Source organism: Seriola lalandi, unplaced genomic scaffold, assembly GCF_002814215.2.
Source record: "Seriola lalandi dorsalis isolate HSWRI2012SDOR001 ecotype SW California unplaced genomic scaffold, Sedor1 jcf7180002054579, whole genome shotgun sequence".
NCBI classification, from domain to species: domain Eukaryota; kingdom Metazoa; phylum Chordata; class Actinopteri; order Carangiformes; family Carangidae; genus Seriola; species Seriola lalandi.
In genome coordinates, this window is record NW_019525132.1 from 2,401,531 (window position 1) to 2,420,637 (window position 19,107).

Consider the following 19,107-nt stretch of genomic DNA (forward strand, 5'->3'; position numbering starts at 1 on the left):
CCCTCCCCCCAGAGGCTTTTAGGACTCTGGTTAGACAACTGGACAAGAGATGGCAAGAACACAAGTTACAGCTGAATGTCTTTACAGTGTATATCACACTTGTGCCTGAGTATCAAACCTATTTTAATATAAACTTCATATATTGAGAGGAACTGGTCACCTCTGATCCCAAGTAGGATACTGTGCAAAGCCTGAAGAAGCTGGGCTGTTGGTTTCAGTTGGCGGACTGAATATTTCCAGCTGTCACTTTGTTTGAGCCTAATTTAAAACATACATATCTATTTGTTTCTAAAGGAAGAGGAGCGGTTGTCGGCAGTGCTGAGTAATAATGAGAGCGCTCAATCAGCGCTCTCATTATCTAGCCAGCATGACTCCTTAATAAGGTCACGCTCCACCTACTGAAAATAGTTCCCTCCTTTTGAGCTTTCTTCAGGTGCAAAGTGCAGTTAATTAACACAGCAGACCGGGAGAGATGCGCTCGCTATTAATTGGAAAGAAAAAGAGAAAAAAAAAAGAAAGCAGAGAAAATAAAGCACACGCTTAATTCAATTAAAACAGCCATAATGGCTTTCGTTGTAAGGCCTGAGGATTCCTTTGTTTAGTGGCTTTGTTGAATTCAGCAGGTCCTGCTTGTCTGGAAATATTAAGCAGACCACAGTGTGGCCTTTCTCTCGCTCACACAACTTTCAAAAAATAAAGTTTTGACTAGATGATTGGTGACTTAAATGAGAAAGGAGTTCATTCAAGTAAAATGTGACAATGGCAAAAAATTTAACAACTCACATAGCTTTGTTCCAACTACATACTGAGGTGTTCTTTTTTTTTATCTAAAAGAAAACTTACTTGTATTTCCAGCTGCTGTACGACTTGCATCTGGACTCGACACTGAGCTGTGCTCCGATCATCGAGGGCATGTTCACTGTTTAGATGCCTGGAGGGACAGACAGAGGGAGAGAGAGGTTACACACCAACTTAGCAAATCTATCAAATATGTCACAGCTAGCAGAGGACAGAATTATTTTTATTTTAACAACAATCAAAATTGTGGAGGATGATAATTACAGTATCAACTTCACCACTGTTTTGTTTTTATGATAATATTTCTATACAGGGACAATTATCTATAGGATCCTGTTAGGGAGCATTGTTCCTCTCTGAAATGAGGTAATTAGAAGTAACATGACGGTGTGTGGCGCCATGTTTAACATGACAATAGGCCTGTGCCAGTTTAGATGGCTAACTTCAGTGCCACCCTGAGCGCTGCTTTCTATGGAGAATAAAAGATGCTAGCCCAGCAGAACGGCTTTGTCTCTTTCGTTTACCGAAAACAATACACACAATTTAACACCAGCAACATTTGACACACAAAAGCAGCTCTTCAGCTGAAGGTGCATTATCTAGCAGCAGACATATTAAATGTATCTGGTGTGTTCGCCTCATTAGAAGAAAAAGGCAGCCAGACAGCCATAACAGTCAATGAGGGTTTTTGTCTTGATTGGATTTTGTCTGTAGGACACAAAAGAGCCTCACCATTAAGATAGACCTTTATTCCAAAGCACACACACACAAAAACACAGTACACAAATATGGGGCGAAAAGGGGTTTCTAAAGTGTTGTGATGCTGGGTAATGAGCCTCTATCTAAATGATCATTGGTGACAAACTCACAAAGCAAGCTTTGAGGAGGCATGCTTATGAAATGCCAGAGCTGCCACTTTATCTCCAGTAATTATAGGTTAGCTTGCAGACCCTTCAATGATCATTTACAGCGCTGCCTCCAGTGCATTAGAGGGAGTACAAAATCTCTCCCTCTCTCTATGGCTTTCACTTTATCTAAGAACACACACACTCACTTACATTATCATGAACTTGCACAAACACTGATTGGCACACAAAAAAACTGCGCTCTCACACACACACAGACACACACACAGAATCACAAACATACACACACATACAGATACACAAACATACAGAAATACACACTCCCAACACATATTCCCCCCATTCTCTTCCAAACCCCTCACTTCTTGTTTATCTGCACTGTGCAAAACAAGACAACTCATTGAGCCGGCTTCTCTTGGCCTGCCAATCAAAAGCTGAATAGAACATTTGTAATCACAATAGCTCTGTACCTTTCAATTACACTGCACACATTTAAAACCCTTCCATCTCATCCCTGCTTATACTTTTGTAACCGTTTCAGGTCTAATGCTCAGAAATGTTTCATTATAAATCAAGAATGAGGTAGCATTAAAAAAGGAGGGGCGGCGGGAGGGACGGATGAGGGATAGCAGCGGAGAGGGGAGGGACGAACTGGTGGATTTCTCCAGCCCTGTGCCTAATTGCTGTTTCAGAATGCGCATGCAAAAAGGGGGCATTTCATTAATCATTTAATCACGTCCCTCGCAGGATGAGGGAACTAATGTTGCAAATACCCTTTTCATTTCACTGCCCATAATGCTATCTTATGCACTTGATGTATGGCGTGTGTCATGAATTACAGCTGCTTCAAAAGCACAGAGCGGGCTGCTCGCTGTCCCTGAAGATACCTCATTACAAAAAAAAAAAAAGGAGAGGCGTAAGAAATCTTTATTAAGTTTGCCTCTCATCGACAAGCAGCTTTGTTTTTCTTATATTTTGTCAATGTGTGTGTGTTTGTGCATGAAGGCCTCTCCACAGCACCGCAGCCAGTTATTCTCATACACACACGTTCCACCGCTGGCCAGTTAGCAAGGTGATTACAGGCAGATTACTACATGCATTTATGAAATATTCAAATGGCAGCATGTCCTACTGTGCATTAATAATGCCACAAAAAAGGGAGGAGGGGGGAAGACACAGACAGGCAGACAATAATGAAAGAACACCTTATTCACTGAGACGTGGGCAAAAACACACCTCTCTGAACTACAAAACTGTCTTCTCTAATTACACAAAATCCCTTTACTCTTATCTTATTTCCTTCCAAGCCATTTTCTCTCATGTTATTTTTTTTCATCCATGTGAGAAAATTGTCACTACACTGCAGCTCTGATCTTTGCTGCTGATTGTTTGCCTCTAATTATAACCAAACCTAAATAATCTGTAGGTGAAAATGTGAAGTACAGTGAAGAAATTGAGACAAAAAGAAGGAGTCCGAGCAGCTGACTGTAGCATCAAGGTGTAACAATTTAAACTCAGAGGTGGAGGATGCATGTTTCACTGTCAGGCCTGGCCTCGTGTTTACTGTTCGAGCCTCGTTTTAGAGGCGCATTGATTTCTGCCCTGAAGAGGGAATTACCCACGTGATGAAGGCCATGTGAGAACAGGGAAAGAAAGGATGGAGATGGAGATTGAGAGATGTAGCAAAGGTAGAGAAATCAAAGCACATAACAGCAAATAAAGAGACTGATAAATGGAGATGGAGGGGGGTAGGGAGGTGAGACATATTGTTTTTCAGCCCCCAGATAAAGATTTGTTTTTACTGGATGTTGCGGTTTCTCTCTTTTCTTGGAGAGAAGGGAACAAAACATCTCAGAGGTTTTTCCCCACAGCTGTAAATATGAATATGTATAGGCCATCAATGTCCACTAAGGGGCAAATAATAAATCTACTCAAGCCAGCATATATGGACGATGCATTTCTGCTAATTGTCTGTGTGTATTATCAGGGGCTAGAAAGGCCCAGCAGAGAACTGCAAGTTAGGCCCCATAACTGTCTACGCCTGACACACAAACACAAACACACACACCAACACCAATTCAGTCAGATAAGAAACAGAAGATAAATAAACACAGCTGTATGAAGCTACATGCGTACGTTATCTACTAGTGTGCATAAAGAAGCACATATATATATACACACACACACACACACACACACACACACACACACACACACACACACACAGGCACACACACACACACTCTCCCCATGGTGGTGGTGCATAAGTAATGCCCTCCGTTTTAAAGGTCTTGTCACAGAGCAGTAGACATGTGGAGGGGTAGAGGGAAACTCAGCTATCCAGGGGCCAGGGGCCTGCCTGACTGCCTGCCTCCACAGTGAGTGTGTGTGTGTGTGTGTGTGTGTGTGTGTGTGTGTGTGCATTATATAGAGACGAAGACACTTGGCTGCTGCCTTGTGGGTTTAATTAGCAGCGGGTTACAGACACCAACGTTCAGGTTAGCGGCTGAGCTTGCCATTTTAACATGGAGTCTGCTTCCCTGCCAGTAATAAGGAGAGTGGAGTGGTGACAGAGAGCGGAAGAGTTAAGTGTGTGTCTGCGTGTGTGTGTGTGTGTGTGTTTGTGTGTGTGTGAGCAAGTATCTGTTTATGTGGAGATTCACTGTATGTTATTGAGGTGGGAGGACATTCATTTAAAAGAGGGTATATGAGGAAAAAGGCTAAAGTATGAGGGACAAGACATGTATAATGCTGGTGACTAAACATCAAACAGGATAATCAAGTTTTTTTTTCTTTATTATTTTGAGCTGAAAGAAGTATAAGATCAGGAATGGTTGAAATAAATAAGTGTAGTAGTAGTTGTACAGACAAACATGACCTCATGACACGATGCAAATTATACATATGAAGACGCATTTATTGGATTTTCTGTTTCTATATTCACCATAAAGCCTCCCTGCAAAAATAGCTCCAGCACATGCACTAATAGTGGTAATGTTTCTCCCTCTCATCTCGTGTGACTAACACAAATACACACACACACACACACAAACCCCAACACCCACCACTCAAGAAACATTCCCAGCTATATTATTTCATTTTGAACTTCAGAGAGCTAATTCAGGGTGCCAGCCACCTCGCGGCTACCTTTTCCAGGTGAGAACACTTAAAAGCACGCTGAAGAGCTATTAAATGCTGATCTTGACAAGTTTCTTCATGCAACAAAACAATAGGTGACTAAACGTGTCACCGCCGCTGAGCTGAGCTCCTACAGCGAGCTACGAGATGCCAGCTTGACTTGCGTACCCCACCCCCCTTCTTCTGCCTCCTCCCCGCACACGTAACCCACACCCAACTACCAACATCTAAACTGTCATCTAAATCTGACACCCGCTTTATGTAACCCCGTTTAAACTGTGCCTGTGTGTGTGCGTGTGTGCATCTGTGCGTGTGTGTGTGTAGTCGACTGGCATCTCCGGAAACATAAAAGGACTCCCTCTGACATCGACAATCACTGCTCCAAGGCACGCCACAGAGCAGCCATCTTTGTTCTGATGACGAGTCTGCCTTCTTTGTTGGTGTCTGTTTTCATGTGCTGGCTGGGTTACAGTATAGAGCCAGCCTCTGACTTGCAGGGATGTGCGCGGGGAGGGTTGGGTTGGAGTGGGGAGGGGGGGGCGTTGAACCAAGACAGTGCTCTGTTTTGTAGCAGCCAATGTTCTGGCAAGTGTTCTTACAAAACCGTCTGCCAACCTGTGCTTTCGCTTTCAACTTTGAAATCTACCTGTTTTCTCTCCGTCTGTCGCTCTCATTCTCTCACTCTGTCTTTCCAACCGTGCATCCTTTTGCACTGGTTTACCAGCTTACCGCATTCACGGGCGCAGCGCTTTATACAGTGTATCTTGGCCCCTCACCTAAATAACCAGCTAAGCTACCAAGACACAGTATCCTAAGAGCACACAGACTTAGGTGTGTTGTGTGTGAACAGAGCGTACAGTGCGGAGGGATAGACTGATGTCTTCTTTAAGTAAGTGTACCAAGGTGATAGGACAAGATATCAGAAAAACCTGCTAATCCGATACAGGATTGCCTTCTCACACACACACATCTGCTCCCAAGCTGCAAGGCAAACTCTTCTACCTGGTCCAGCGTACATGAAGTCCAGGCTGGACAATGGACTGTACAGCGAACTGGCTTTTCATAAAATTACACAAGATGACTCCTATGGATGTGCCCTGTCCCACTCTAGAAAATTGATATTGACATTAACATGTATGTGGCACATTTTCCACAGGGGATAAGCAAACACACTTGTCAGGCTATAGTTGTAATATACATTCACCTCAGATTCATTTAAATCCATCGCTGTCACTTATGATTCCACTGGTTGTATTGGATGCCTTGACAGAGTGTGAAAATGGAGCCTAACGTTCTGTCTGACTGGTAAACACCAAGTTTATTAGAGTCACATCATTTTACACATACACCTTCTAGCTTTAATTCACAAGCTGCTGTAGAATTAGCAAACGCCTGACCTAAATCCTCCAGCAGATCCCCATGGGTGAACTAGTTTCTTGTATCAGTAAAAAAAAAAATTTTTTTAAGCTTTCTGCAACTTATTACAGTCACCACTGTAGAAAAATGCATAATTTTGAAAATACACCGGAACAATGTCCTGATTTCAAGAGTTTATGCGAATTCACATGGACATTTACAGCCCATGAAAAACACTCGCCAGATCGTTATTTCACAGTTAATTACAAATCTAATTAGAATATTCAAATTAAAGCTTTCCCTTTCTTTTCTTCTCTGTGTGAGAGCAGGGAGCCAGGGAAAGAGTGATAGTGAGAGAGAGAGAGGGAGAGAGGGAGAGAGAGAGAGAGAGAGAGAGACTCTCAGTGAGTGGCAATGTGATAACCTGTAATCAGCAGTGCTGCAAACACCTTCTTCCTTTGATGTCCCCCCACTAACATCCTGGCAACAAAGCCGGCCAATTACAAATGAGCTAATTAACTAAATTGTTGATGGAGCATGAAGAGTTCATTCGCTCTGGCGCCTGCACCATGACAACAGTGAATGGGGGCCTTTGTTGTGGAGGTAAGTGTGCGGCCGTGCGAGTTGCCATTAGCTTTTGACGCTTTTTCACAAACCTATCAGGCCCTTCCACGCCAGGAAGGAGATTTGTTATGGATCAGAGTTGGTTTGAATCCTGTGCCGCTAGAGCTGAACCCTGTCAACCGGCTGTCTGGAAGGTCAAAATGTGCTCTTTGAAAAGGCAGTGATGTTTTCTTTGTTAGGCTCCTCTGTGCCCACAGAGAGGAGGTGCTGTAGTGCAGGGGATAACTTTTGTGTGTTTTACAGTAAGATGGATATTTGCTTCTTGTACACACAAACACAATCAAACCAACACGGTGTTAAAGGAGCAGACAGCATGTGTCATAATGCATGTTCTTACTTCAAAAACTGTCCGAAGTCCTCGCAGATGTTCTCACAGCCGGGCCACTTACACACACCGTGACCGTACAGGGGGTGGGTCCCTCCACTTTCTTCATGTAATGAACTAGAGACGGAGAAAAAAAAGAGAGAGAGAGAATCAGAAAGAGAAATGAACACAACAAAATCAAAAGGAAGAGGAAGGTCAGGAGAGAAAGAAGGGGAGGGAAGCATCAAGTTCACCACAGGATCTCCAAAGGCTTGTGTGAGGTTACTATCGGCTAGAAAAGAGATGAAAACAGGTCAGTTCAGGTGAACAATCAGTGACTAAAGCTGTATTGGTGTATTGACAGTGGTTGATTAAAATAGGAAAGCCTTGAGAACATGTGTAAGAGGAATACACTCGATCTAAATAATCACAACATGCAACCACATTGCTACATGTCAGCTGAACGTAAGTTCACTCTAACATCCACAATGGAAATCTACTGTAGGGTGAACTGTAGCTTTGTCTCCACTGCAGCCACCATCCCATCTTGTAAAGCTATTATGGGGAGGAGGGGCGGAGGCTTTCAAGTAAACATTAAAAATCCAGACAGCCATATAATTTTCATCAGGAGATTAATACTGTGTGTAACTTATGTTCTTTGAGGACAAGGGGAGCAGGGGTGCTGAGGCGTTTTTCAAATGGCACCCAAATAAGTTACGACCCTGCCTAGACAGCACATCCTATTAAAGATGACAGTTTAACCTTTAGTCTTGGCACTGCTGCGCGCGTCTGTCTGTGTGTGAAAATGTGAATAAGAGCGCGATGCATAGTGTGTGCGTGTGTTTGTCTACTTATAGGTTATGTCTGTGCGTGTTTGTGTGTGGACGATGACTATGTGCATGCATGCCTGTGTGTGTGGCCAATGAATATGTGTGTGTTAGTACTGGAGCAGCTCACACTATGTTTTACGGGGGGGGGGGTTTCCCATATCGATCTGTGGCATGTTAGTAAGCAGTGCTCCTGACAATACTCCTTGTTCGATCATTATGAGACACCACACACCCCCCAGGACACAGACAGATAAAAAGTCTTTTTTTCACCCTTTCTTCCTCCTCTTCTCATTCCCTGCCTACTTCTCTCTTTCTTTCTGTCTTCCTTCTAAAGATATCTTTTTCAAGCCTCCTTTTAGTGGTACTGGAGAGATAGCATCTACTTTAAACCAATTACACAGCACTTCCACCTCCAGTGCGAGTCTCTACCAAGCATCCACACAGACACATACGCACACACCGCTACCCTAAGTCCTTATTATAATATCACCCAAGAAAAGCCTTTGAATAATGCATGGGCCAGATAGGCAGATATGTGAACACTCAGTGTTTTGGTGCTGGGTGCATTTATAAAAGACGCCATCACAAGGATAAACATCCTGGAAACGCCACTCAAGGCATCACGTATTCTGTTTACATGACAAGTAAGCAAGGAAGGTAATTTTCAAAAGAGAAAAAAAACAAGAGCGAAAGCACTAAATACTTAATGTACAAGCAGGTTACCTTGTCTTGCCTGCCAGAGAGGCTTGTTGTAAGTGAGCCTGCCTGCATGGCTTCCTTTCCCTGCTTTTGATATCTGTGTGCAAGCTAAGTGCGTTCAATGGCGCACGTGGTCCCCTGGGAGAACAAGGCTATATTTTTTTTATATTATCAAGACAATAATAAACTATTGAACAAATAAACAAAATATCATGTTTTCCCTATAGTGGCAATGCTGTTATTTTAAACAAGGACAAATACTCTGGATGTTAGTGCGGCGTTCTAATGTGTTTCTACATCGAATCAAGGCACAAAAAACAAAAAAAACAACAAGCTTGTGTCATGGGTAACAAACATGCCTCTGTAAACTTTTCCTCTCCTTTTTGCTTTGGTGCCTTATCAAAAAGGTGGGCGGGTGACATTTAAATTATTATACCTCTCTCGCTCCCTTTCTCGTTCCCTTTCCCTCTCTCTTCTGTGGTTGAGGGCGGGGGACTGGCCGTTGGCGATGGAATGGTGAGAGATGGGCGGTGATGCTTTGGCGGGATTGGAGGAGGAGGTAGTTGAAGAAGAGTTGTTGGTGGAGAGGTCTAAACCGCCGCCACTCCCGCCGTTGCCGTTGCCATTGCCGTTGCCGCTGTTGCTGTGTTTGATGCCGTTGTCCTCCATGCTGTGACCACCGCCTCCGGTCACGTCCTTCCACAGCTGCTGGAGCTCTGCGGGGCTCAGGCCAGCTAGAGCAATCAAGACGGTAGAGAAAAATGATTAAGAAAAAGAGACGGAGAGGACAGTAGGGGGAGGAAAGCAAAAGTTGAGGAGGGAGAGGTTGAGATGAAGAAAGAGAAGAAGAAACGGAAAATTAAACTTGATGTATCAATAAGGCTGTTCAACTAAATGCAAGTGGAAATATCCAGTGTGAGACAAAAGCTGAATCCCAAACTCTGCAAACTTGCAAACAGCTAGAAAAGTTATATAAAGCTGCATGACCAAAGGCCTTGCCCTCACTCAGTGACTATCATCCTGTGCTACTTCACAGCACACCTGAATTTGAACTCATCAGTAACTGATCAATCAAACCGGTCTGCACTGTTCTTCTTCTTCTCTGCCCAGATATTGATATTAGCCGATCACTCATGTCGTCTTTCAATAAGGAACGATAAAACATTGATTACAGTGAATGTGTGCATGTTGCATTTGAGATAAACAAGCTTTGTCCACTGCTTTTTTTCCGCTTGGCAACTAATTAGGCAATATTCACTCCTTTGATTTCCCTCTAACATCTCCCTGGCTGTTGTTTTCTGTATGCGCCATTTTGGTGGTAAACAACAAACATAGGTGTTTACTTGGCTCAGGAGGAGAAAATGGAGCCTGCTTTGCTCTCCTCTCTCTCTGTCTGTCTGTCCTTTTATGCCCCTCTTTCCCCTCTCCTCTGACTCTCAGTGAAGGCAGTAACAACAACAACAACAACAACAACAACACCACCACCACCAACAACAACCGGGGAAGGAAGGAGGGGGTTGGATAGCTGGGGAATAGAAACAGAGATGGAAAAACAACAAAAACAAACACAGGCAGAGCAGAGCTGAGAGAGAAACACAGGTAGACAAAGAAAGCCATAATCAGACAAGAGAGAGAGAGAGAGAGAGAGAGAGAGAGAGAGAGAGAGAGAGAGAGAGGACGAATGGAAGACTAAACAAAATGTTAGGAAAAAAGTGGATGGCAGAAGAGCATACCAATGAGGGGAAGGCAGAGAGACAAACATACTTAGAGATAAACATACTTAGAGGGGATATATGTGCATACCAATGAGAAAAAAAAGACAGGCAGGACAGACAGACAGAGTGTGACAGACAGGCTTGGATGGAAAACTGAGAATGAAAGACATCCAGACAGTGTCAAACACACCTGCAGACAAAACACAGGAAGCATGTGACCACTACTGCTGCGAGTCACGTGCTCAGGATCAACATGACCACATCCAACACTTCCCTTCTCCCTCTTCCTCCTACCACTTTTAATCCCATCCCCTCCTTTGGTCCTCCTCCTCCTCCTCTTACCTGGCGGGGGCAGGGTCTGTCCGGGCAGGGCGGCTTGGCCGGGAGCGGGCCCTGGCAGCGAGAGCAGGCCCTGCCGCTGCATGTTGAGCAGGTGCTGCTGCTGCTGGAGCTGCTGCATCTGCAGGAGCTGCTGCTGGAAGACGAGCTGCTGGGCGGCCAGCTGCTGCTGCTGCTGCTGTTGCTATAGAGAGGAGGAGGAGGAGGAGGAGAGGAGCAAGAGAGGAGCGGAGAGGAGAGGAGGGAGGGAAAATTACAGACGAATTAACAACTGAGAGAGAGGGAGAGGAGCGAGAAGACGGTGTTTGTACTGTGTGTGCACAGAGCCTGCACTCACTCGCCTCTGTCGTGACCTTAGCTATACCTCTCTGCCTCTTCTTCTGTCTCTGTGCATGCTCTCCCTCTCTGTCTGTGCTCACTTAGTCTTCCCTCCTGTTTTTTGGGCTGTACCACAGCGCTGTTGCCTTCTCATCTCTTTGTGTGTGTCCATGAGAACACATTCACAAACAGGCACAAAGCTGTGCTGATATACCAGCTCTCAAACCTGTCAGTGTATGTGGCTTGCGATTGTGTATGATACTAAGCCTCTGGTATAATCCTCCATCCCACACCCCCCTCCACCCCTGATAGTTAATTGTCTCGCCTTCACTGATGGTCTGTTACAGCTTATGTGGCCAGAGGGAGCTGGCAGAATGAGAGATTTACAGCATCACGTGCGTGTGAACGCACAGACACAAATATAAACACACACACACACACACACACACACACACACACACACACACACACACACACACACACACACACAAACAAACACGGACACACACACACACACACACACACGGACACAGACACGGACACAGACACGGACACACATGCACAATGCCTCCCCCCTCTTTCACCCCCTTTCTGTTCTCCTCGCTGCCTCACAGAGTTGTTTATGGCTGGGCCAGACAGGCAATTGCATAAGCCTGGTGCAAAACAACAACAACAACAACAACAACAACATGAAAAACATCAAGCTCAGTCACCGCAGCAAAACAACTCTGAGAGGTAGTGAAGCTTTGGCTCTAAGCTGTGAGACAGTGCCATATTACAAATGTCTATTTTAAGTGATAAAACACACAAAACTCAGGTTCTGTATTCTCAGTCTTTTTTATCTTTCACATTAAAAAGGGGGTGGGGGGGGTGGGGGAGTTGGTGCATGGGTGATTTTTTTACTGTAATTTTCATGTTTTTCAATTTTTCCTCTCCTCTCCATACACATGTGTATGTGCATATAGCATGTCATGATCACATGTTCCTGTATGTTTATATCATGGTGGACCTGGAAAAGCATGGAGGCACAGGGGGTGGGTAAAACTTGTGATGCGCTCACTGGAAAACAGGCTGCATAATGGAGTGATGGAGGGAGGCGGTTTGCCCTCCCTACCTCCACCCTGCCTCAAGAGAAATAAGGGAGCAATTTCTATTCCATATTTGATGGCGGGGGCCCTGAAAAACTCTATTCACAAATCCAAACAGAAACAAAGCCGCCGGGAGGTCAGTCGCGGCTTCCTGTAGGGGCAGCATAATGGGCTGCTTGAGGAGACACTGAGAGGTGCAACATGGAGCGAGATAAAAAAAGGACAGAGCGTGTGTGTTTATGTGATACCTTTTTTTTTCTGATCAATTTAACTGCTTCCACACGTACGGTGTTGTCTGGATGTGTCTCTAGACTAGGCTCTCAGGGTTCAGCACCAACACGGTTACGCAAATATGGCTAAGGCTGTCATGCTCGTCTCCTCTCCTCTGATAGCCAGAGAGGACGAGACAGAGCCTTGTCCGTCCACCGTCTGCCTGTCATTGTGATTTATGAGCATCGTATACCGTAACTTTTGCACGTTTTCACGCCCACAGAAACAGTTCATTAACGAGTTGGACCCAGGGCCCTTTGTCTCTGGTCTCTTTTCCATAAATCAGTGAGTGTGCGTGAGCATGTGCGTATGCATAGTGTTTGCGATCGTCACTTGGCACGGTTCATTAATGGAGTCGTTCCCAGGCAAAAGCTGCAACAGTATAGTTGGCGTTCTGTTTTTGGTGTTGGTTGACAAAGTTAAGAATTTAATTTAAACATGCACATACTCTACATTTACAGCCATTCGCCTGTTTCTACTGATGTACGAGTCCAACTTTTGAGTCATTTACATCTCTGGTAGTGTGTGGAAACCGTACGTATGTGCTGCACCTACCTCTTTAGCCTGCTTGCCAGGGTGCTGCTGCTGGAGAAGCTGCAGATGAAGCTGCTCCTGTTGTTTCTTATAAAACTCCTGCAGGTGTTGCTGCGCACACACATTCACACACAGACACACGCAGAGGTAGAAGATAAGATAAAATAGAAATAGAGAAAATACAAAGTTTTCTTTAATATCACCACAAGTATTGACAGGCTGTGATTCCAGTTTCTTTACAATGTTCTAAATGATAGAAGTCAGACTTCATTTTGCACATGTAGAAGTAATTCTAATTGATTTATATGCAAAAAGCCTCAAAGTAGATCCGTTACAATTAACTAGACATCTTCTCTTAATCCTGCCCGCACTGCTTCAGATCCAGCTGTACTTCACATGTTAGTTATGCAGAAACTGTTGCACATTATAAATAATATCTTCTACTGCTTTTGGCATTTGTATCTCTGCTGCTTTTCACAGTCTTTTCCATATGGACATTTAATAGTCCCACAGTTCTGTAGGGGGCAACAATTCATCATATTAACTACGCATTTGGCTGCCAGAGCGCTCTGACTTCCTTTGGAGTGGCTGAAACAAACAGAATAAACCCTCGCAGGGACAGGTTCACTCATTGAACTGATTATTTTAACACACAGGCTGTGACAGCTATTAAAAAGATGGTTTTACTTTTATTTCATGTAAACTTCACATGGCTGTTTGGCCTAAAGGAGAAGGCCATGAAGAGCGCCACTGGAACACACGGTCCAGTTCTCTGCTAACTGCCATAGACGTATCCACAGGTTTTAATAGACACTAATATTAAAAATGAATAGGAGCCCTAGGAGCAATTGAAAGATGTTTTGTGACGCTTGATGTAGTCAGTTCATCAACATCCATCAACCACAGAACTTTGCTCTTCGCTGAATGGTTTTGATCCTGTGATTCCCCAGTTCTCATTGACTCTCATTCACTAAAATAAACTTTGCTACATTGAGACTGACCATGTTTCAAATTCCAAGTGCCTCGAAGTTTTGTTGAAACACGGAGTGCAAAGGAACACCATTGTACTGAAATCAAATCTAGAGTCTGAGCGGTCTTAATGAAGAGGGCTAATCAAGATGACTGACATTCTTAATTAAACAATTCTCTTTCCCTTAATCAAATCTATGAATGAGAAATGTATTTCAACTCTGACACGAGACTGTGCCAAGTGTGTGCTTTCTCAAGCTGATCCCAAATATTACATCATCCATCACCTATCATTCGGCTTCTAGTGTTCTAGTGTGCCCTAGTCTCTCAGTCCCTGATGGATGCTTGTCAGGGAATTGAACCAGCGACACAGCAGAGACAGTTAATTAGAGGTGACATGAACAAGTGCGTCAATTTCAGATTCCTCTTGGTAAGCGTGTCAAGGACACTGGGCTGTGGTGAGTTGGCATGAGCGACTGGTGGCTGTGTTGCACAGCAGTGACTCAGGGATGTGTACGGGTGGATGTGTGGGTTTTTGTGTATGTGTGTACACAAAAACAAACAGTAATGCCAAATAGCTGTCTTTAAAGGTGTAAATAAGAAGGTAATAAAATAATAGAGTGATTGTGGGTCTAGTTTTGGATGTGTGCAGTCACTATTTCTATATGGTTGTGCTGTGTCTGTGCATCTAGATCACGATGCGTTTGAGAACTTGCATCTAGGCATGTGTGCGTCTGCATTCGCCAGAGGGTTTGCGTCTGAATATTTGTCTAGGTGTGTATGCATTTAGGTATGAGTGTGTGTGTGTGTGTGTGTGTGTGTGTGTGTGTCTGTGTGTGCGTGTGTGTGTGTGTGTGCGCACGTGCCCATACCTGCTGTAGCATAACAGCCTGCTGCTGCTGGAGCAGGGCCTGGAGCTGCTGAGGGGAAAGCACCTGCTGCTGGAGGATCTGCTGCATCTGTTGCGGCGTTATCACCTGGGGACTCATCATGGCCACCGACACTGGAACCTGGACAGGGGGGACGAGAGAGGAAGTGGGGTTGAATGAGGGACGGAAAAGAGAGAGAAAGAAAGAAAAAGGCGGAAAGTGGGGTGATGGTCACGATCGGGTGTGAAGGAGAGGTATAAGAAAAGAGGGTAAGAAGATTGAGAAAGGACAGGAGAGATGAGTAAACAATGAGAGCAGAGGAGTGAAATTATGGAGAGATGAGTAAAAAAGGGAGAAAGTTAGAAAAATAGAGCATCAGAGACGTGCGTCAGGCATACTGGCATGGATCTACTGGGAGTGTGGTAATTGGTGACGGAGAGGTAGGGAGAGCAGGCCTCCCATGGCCGTGACGCTTGGCAGCCTAGAGGAGATGCTGAAGGACAGATGGGTGCTGTGCCTTTGTGTTGCTCATCTTATTTTCCTGCCTCCACCCACTGGGAATAGTAAGGGATTTAAATAGACGTAGACCTTAATTAGCAGGACCCTTGAACTCCCCCACTTTAACATGCCTATCAGTGCTGCTATTGTAAAACAGCGTGAAAATGCACAACTCTAAAGTTGATTAAAACTACACTGATGAAGTGGACACATGGCAGGCACAATCAGCGTGATGTGGTGGGTCGTGGCTGTGAGGTTGGGGGTTCACCCTGAGCAATATCTTTATGTTGGCAGGTTGGGAAATATGGGGAAAAAAAAGATGTGAACACATTTGCTTATGTAGTAGGAAGTTTTTTGTTTTTTTTTATGGATGCCCTCTGCTGTGAACAAGTTTCTCAAGTTTTACATTCTTACTTAAGTTCTTTTTTTTTTGCTTTTTGCTGACATTTTGAAAAATGTATGTCATTTTTAAGTGATAATCATTAAAATACAAGCTGTCAAACTGCAGCAGAAGAGCTTCACCAAAACAAAACAAAGACACATATCCTATATTTCCGCCAAATTCTTCTAAGACGGCAGCGAAAGCCACTTCTGAGGCATCAGATCAATAGAAAAAGATACGTTTCTTTTCGGTCTTTGATTGTGAACACACATTTTTAACAGGGGAGAGTGGGCTAACAGTCATATTACACAGCTTCAGCTCCTTGTGGTTCCTTAAAAATTGAACAACCTTTGAGGGAGAAAAAACACAATACTTTCAAACTTACTTGTTTACTTGTGAGTTAGACAAAATAAAATCAACATGGAGTTAAAGATTTAGTATCCAACACGCTGCAACAACAACAATGGTTCACCAGATGATTCTCATTGACTGAATAAGACGTATATACACACACTTCACTAGACCGACCGAGTCCAATCACCCCTTCCTTTCCTATATGACCTTTAAAATGTCATGTAATCAGCTTAGACGCAAAACAGTTTGATGTTTCGAGCACAACAATGTACAAATGTAACATTTTTCTTAGGGCTGGATTCTGCATCTTGTCAACAAATATTCTTGACGGACAAGCTTTATGCTACCATGACACAATTAAAACGTCAACATGTAGTCGCACCTTCACTGACGCTAATTGCTACAGTGTTTGGCATGGAGCTGCCATGATAGTAACTAGCCTATATGGTGTGTCAAGGGGCCAATAAGACATCCCTGTCCTCATCGCCAGCTAATCAAGCTGCCTTGATTACTTTCCATGCATGTCTCTTCTCTCTCCCTCCCTCCTTCTCTCTCTCTCTCTCTCTCTCTCTCTCTCTGTCAGGCCTTGACACGTCCTTGTTTAGCTCTCCTCTCCTCAACGCCTACCCCCCACCCCAGGTTTTCCCCCCTCTTTGATTAGCCGAGACATTTGCATGGTCACTACACATTTTTCATTTTAGAAGTCATTATGCATTAGTGGCTCCTGATCGCCCGCCTTGACTAATCCTGATGAACTGAAAATCACAGCTGAAGGTCAACTTCCAGCCGGCCCCGCTGCACATTCATATTCATATTCAAACAAATCCTGCCTCCATTGTTCATTAGGGTCTTAGAGAGAAGGGACTCCATCTAAGGTGGAAGAGGTGGAGGAGGAGGAGGATGTTGTGGTACATCTCTTTTCTTCTCCGGACTCCTCGATGCGAGAGCGCAAAAAGAGAATGCATTCACAATAAGCGGGGTGCGGAACAAAAGCCGTCAAAAGTTTCAAATTAAACAGTCTGTGTGTAATTATGCAAATGCTGTGCTTACACCTTCAATGTTATTAACCCTTGAAGGTACATTTGCTAGGTAAGTAATTACCCCTGCAGTCACTCCTGGTTTTGTGTTGGATGCCGTGACAATGGGACGAGTGCAGCTGAGAAACAACATGAGAGATACACTCATTAAGACTATTAATTGGATGCTGGCTCAAAGAAGTTTTGGTTCGTAAAAGGGATGCAGGCTTAGACATGTCGGATTTAACACAAATGTATGCGCATCCATAGATAAAGTGGAATTAAATATAAATTCTACAAACAGTTTCTTCGTTGTGCCAGTGGTGAAATATCATAGTCAGATGCCTGTAAATTAATAATGCAGGATTTCAACAACAATGAATAACACCAAACAAGGCTCCAACAGCAGAAAAAAAATGGGGAAGTTCCTCTTATACTTTCATTAGCTTTTTAGAGACGTTATTGCTGATAATCATCTTCATTTCATGACTGCTCCAAACAAAAAGAGGGGAAGAAACAGAAAGAAAAGGCAGGAGGAAGAAAGAGAAGGGAGAAAAGGCACTGGCCCACGTCCATTGTGAAGTGCTGCATAATGTTAATTCCAGCATTTAACTGCATGCTTTTCTGCTTGACGTATCAGAGGGTCCAAGATGAAAGCAGATAAGTAATTGCTCTCCTGGTTCTTATTCTTCACTGACAACCCATAAATTTAATTTTACACACACGTTCATTTACATTTTCGAGTATATGACATGATAATTGCAGGAATATAACACCTCCATTCTGCAGGATACTGCAGAAGGGCTTGATTGACGTGTGCGGTGAATTGAAAGGAACAGGAGGCTGAATTGCCTCTCCTAGAAATGATTTTGCCACGAAGGGATAAAATTAATGAGCATTTACTAGACGATGGCAGTGGCATAAACATCCACACACCGTGAATAGACTCTCTTTCATAGAAGAGGAGCCATGATATCCAATTGGGCTATGCCTCTGTTTCTCTGTAATCCAAAAGGATATATTTCCAGTGCTGGTGCACAAAAAATATTAATGGGATTTATTAAATCGTTTGAAATTAACTGCAGCTGATGTGGCCACTGGGGACCTTAATAACAGAAAAGGTGCTTCTCCTGTTTTTAATAGTGCAAATTTGGATAGAAAAGAGGAGCTTCCAAATGAGTTTCGGACAAGTCATTTGAATATCTCTCCTTGCTTAACAAGCATTTGTGAGAAACGTGCTTATTTTAAACTGTGCTCGCCATTTGAACCCCTATTTGTTTATATCTCTTGTCTGAAAGTGGACGATGAGCTGTATTGACATGAACTTTGAAGCCATGTGGTTTGCCCTCAGAGTTGGAGAGCAAAACAAAGGACCTTTAAATTGGCTCCTGATGTGAAAACACTGGTGGGACCCTCACCAGAACAAGCAGATCATTACACCACTCTTGTCACACCCGCAGCCTGTAACCAGCCTCTCCAATGCCTTGCAAAAGGTCACGCTCTTTTTGCAGAGAACTCAGGTATCTCTTCCAGGCAAAGCTGGCACCCAGGTCCCTTGTTATGTTTGATTTAACTGGGCATTCTGGCATTAAATGCAAAAACACCACATCTCCACTGCCTGGTGCTCACTGGCTGGCTCACACAGCTGTCTGCCTCCAACTATGCGGACCAATGGACAAGCGCACTTCCAGCAATTACACCCACTCCACTGTGTGGTGCTTTATCTTTAGAGCAATGAGTTTTTATGAGTGAACTCAAATTACCTAAAGCAGGAGATAAGTGGTGTATCAGAGTTCAAACTTAAACAATTAAAGTCCAGCAGAGAGGAATTCCTTTTATTCGATTTCTTTCCATACAATTCACTTAGCAGTAATAAGCAGAGGGAACTGGTGATTACATGTTGGCCATAAACATTGCGGGGGCAGCGATCACGGGGCGGTTATCAACGACAGAGGTTTTTCCTGTAGCACTGGACATGGGACTGTGCTGCACTACAGACACAGCTCAGATAAATGCAATGAAAAATGGAAGGGTCCTAGTCGGTAATTACTGTGGATCCTTGGCAGGGAGAGTCACTGCTAATTAAGCCACTAGCTTCATTTTACACATGGAAAGAGAGAGACAGAAATCCCCCCCCCCC

General features: G+C 43.9%; 1 protein-coding gene across 7 annotated transcripts in view; it reads right to left on the bottom strand.

Annotated features, from left to right (window-relative positions):
• Positions 1-19,107, bottom strand: part of foxp2 (forkhead box P2) — a 105,859-nt gene that overhangs the window by 19,480 nt on the left and 67,272 nt on the right. For all 7 annotated transcript variants that reach the window (XM_023417943.2, XM_023417941.2, XM_087177066.1 and 4 more), the window contains 6 exons: positions 14,721-14,858; positions 12,901-12,990; positions 10,673-10,853; positions 9,052-9,349; positions 7,120-7,224; positions 844-931 (listed from right to left, as the gene is read on the bottom strand). In XM_023417943.2, coding sequence (XP_023273711.1) covers positions 844-931; positions 7,120-7,224; positions 9,052-9,349; positions 10,673-10,853; positions 12,901-12,990; positions 14,721-14,858 — 900 coding nt within the window. The remainder of the gene's footprint in view (positions 1-843; positions 932-7,119; positions 7,225-9,051; positions 9,350-10,672; positions 10,854-12,900; positions 12,991-14,720; positions 14,859-19,107) is intronic.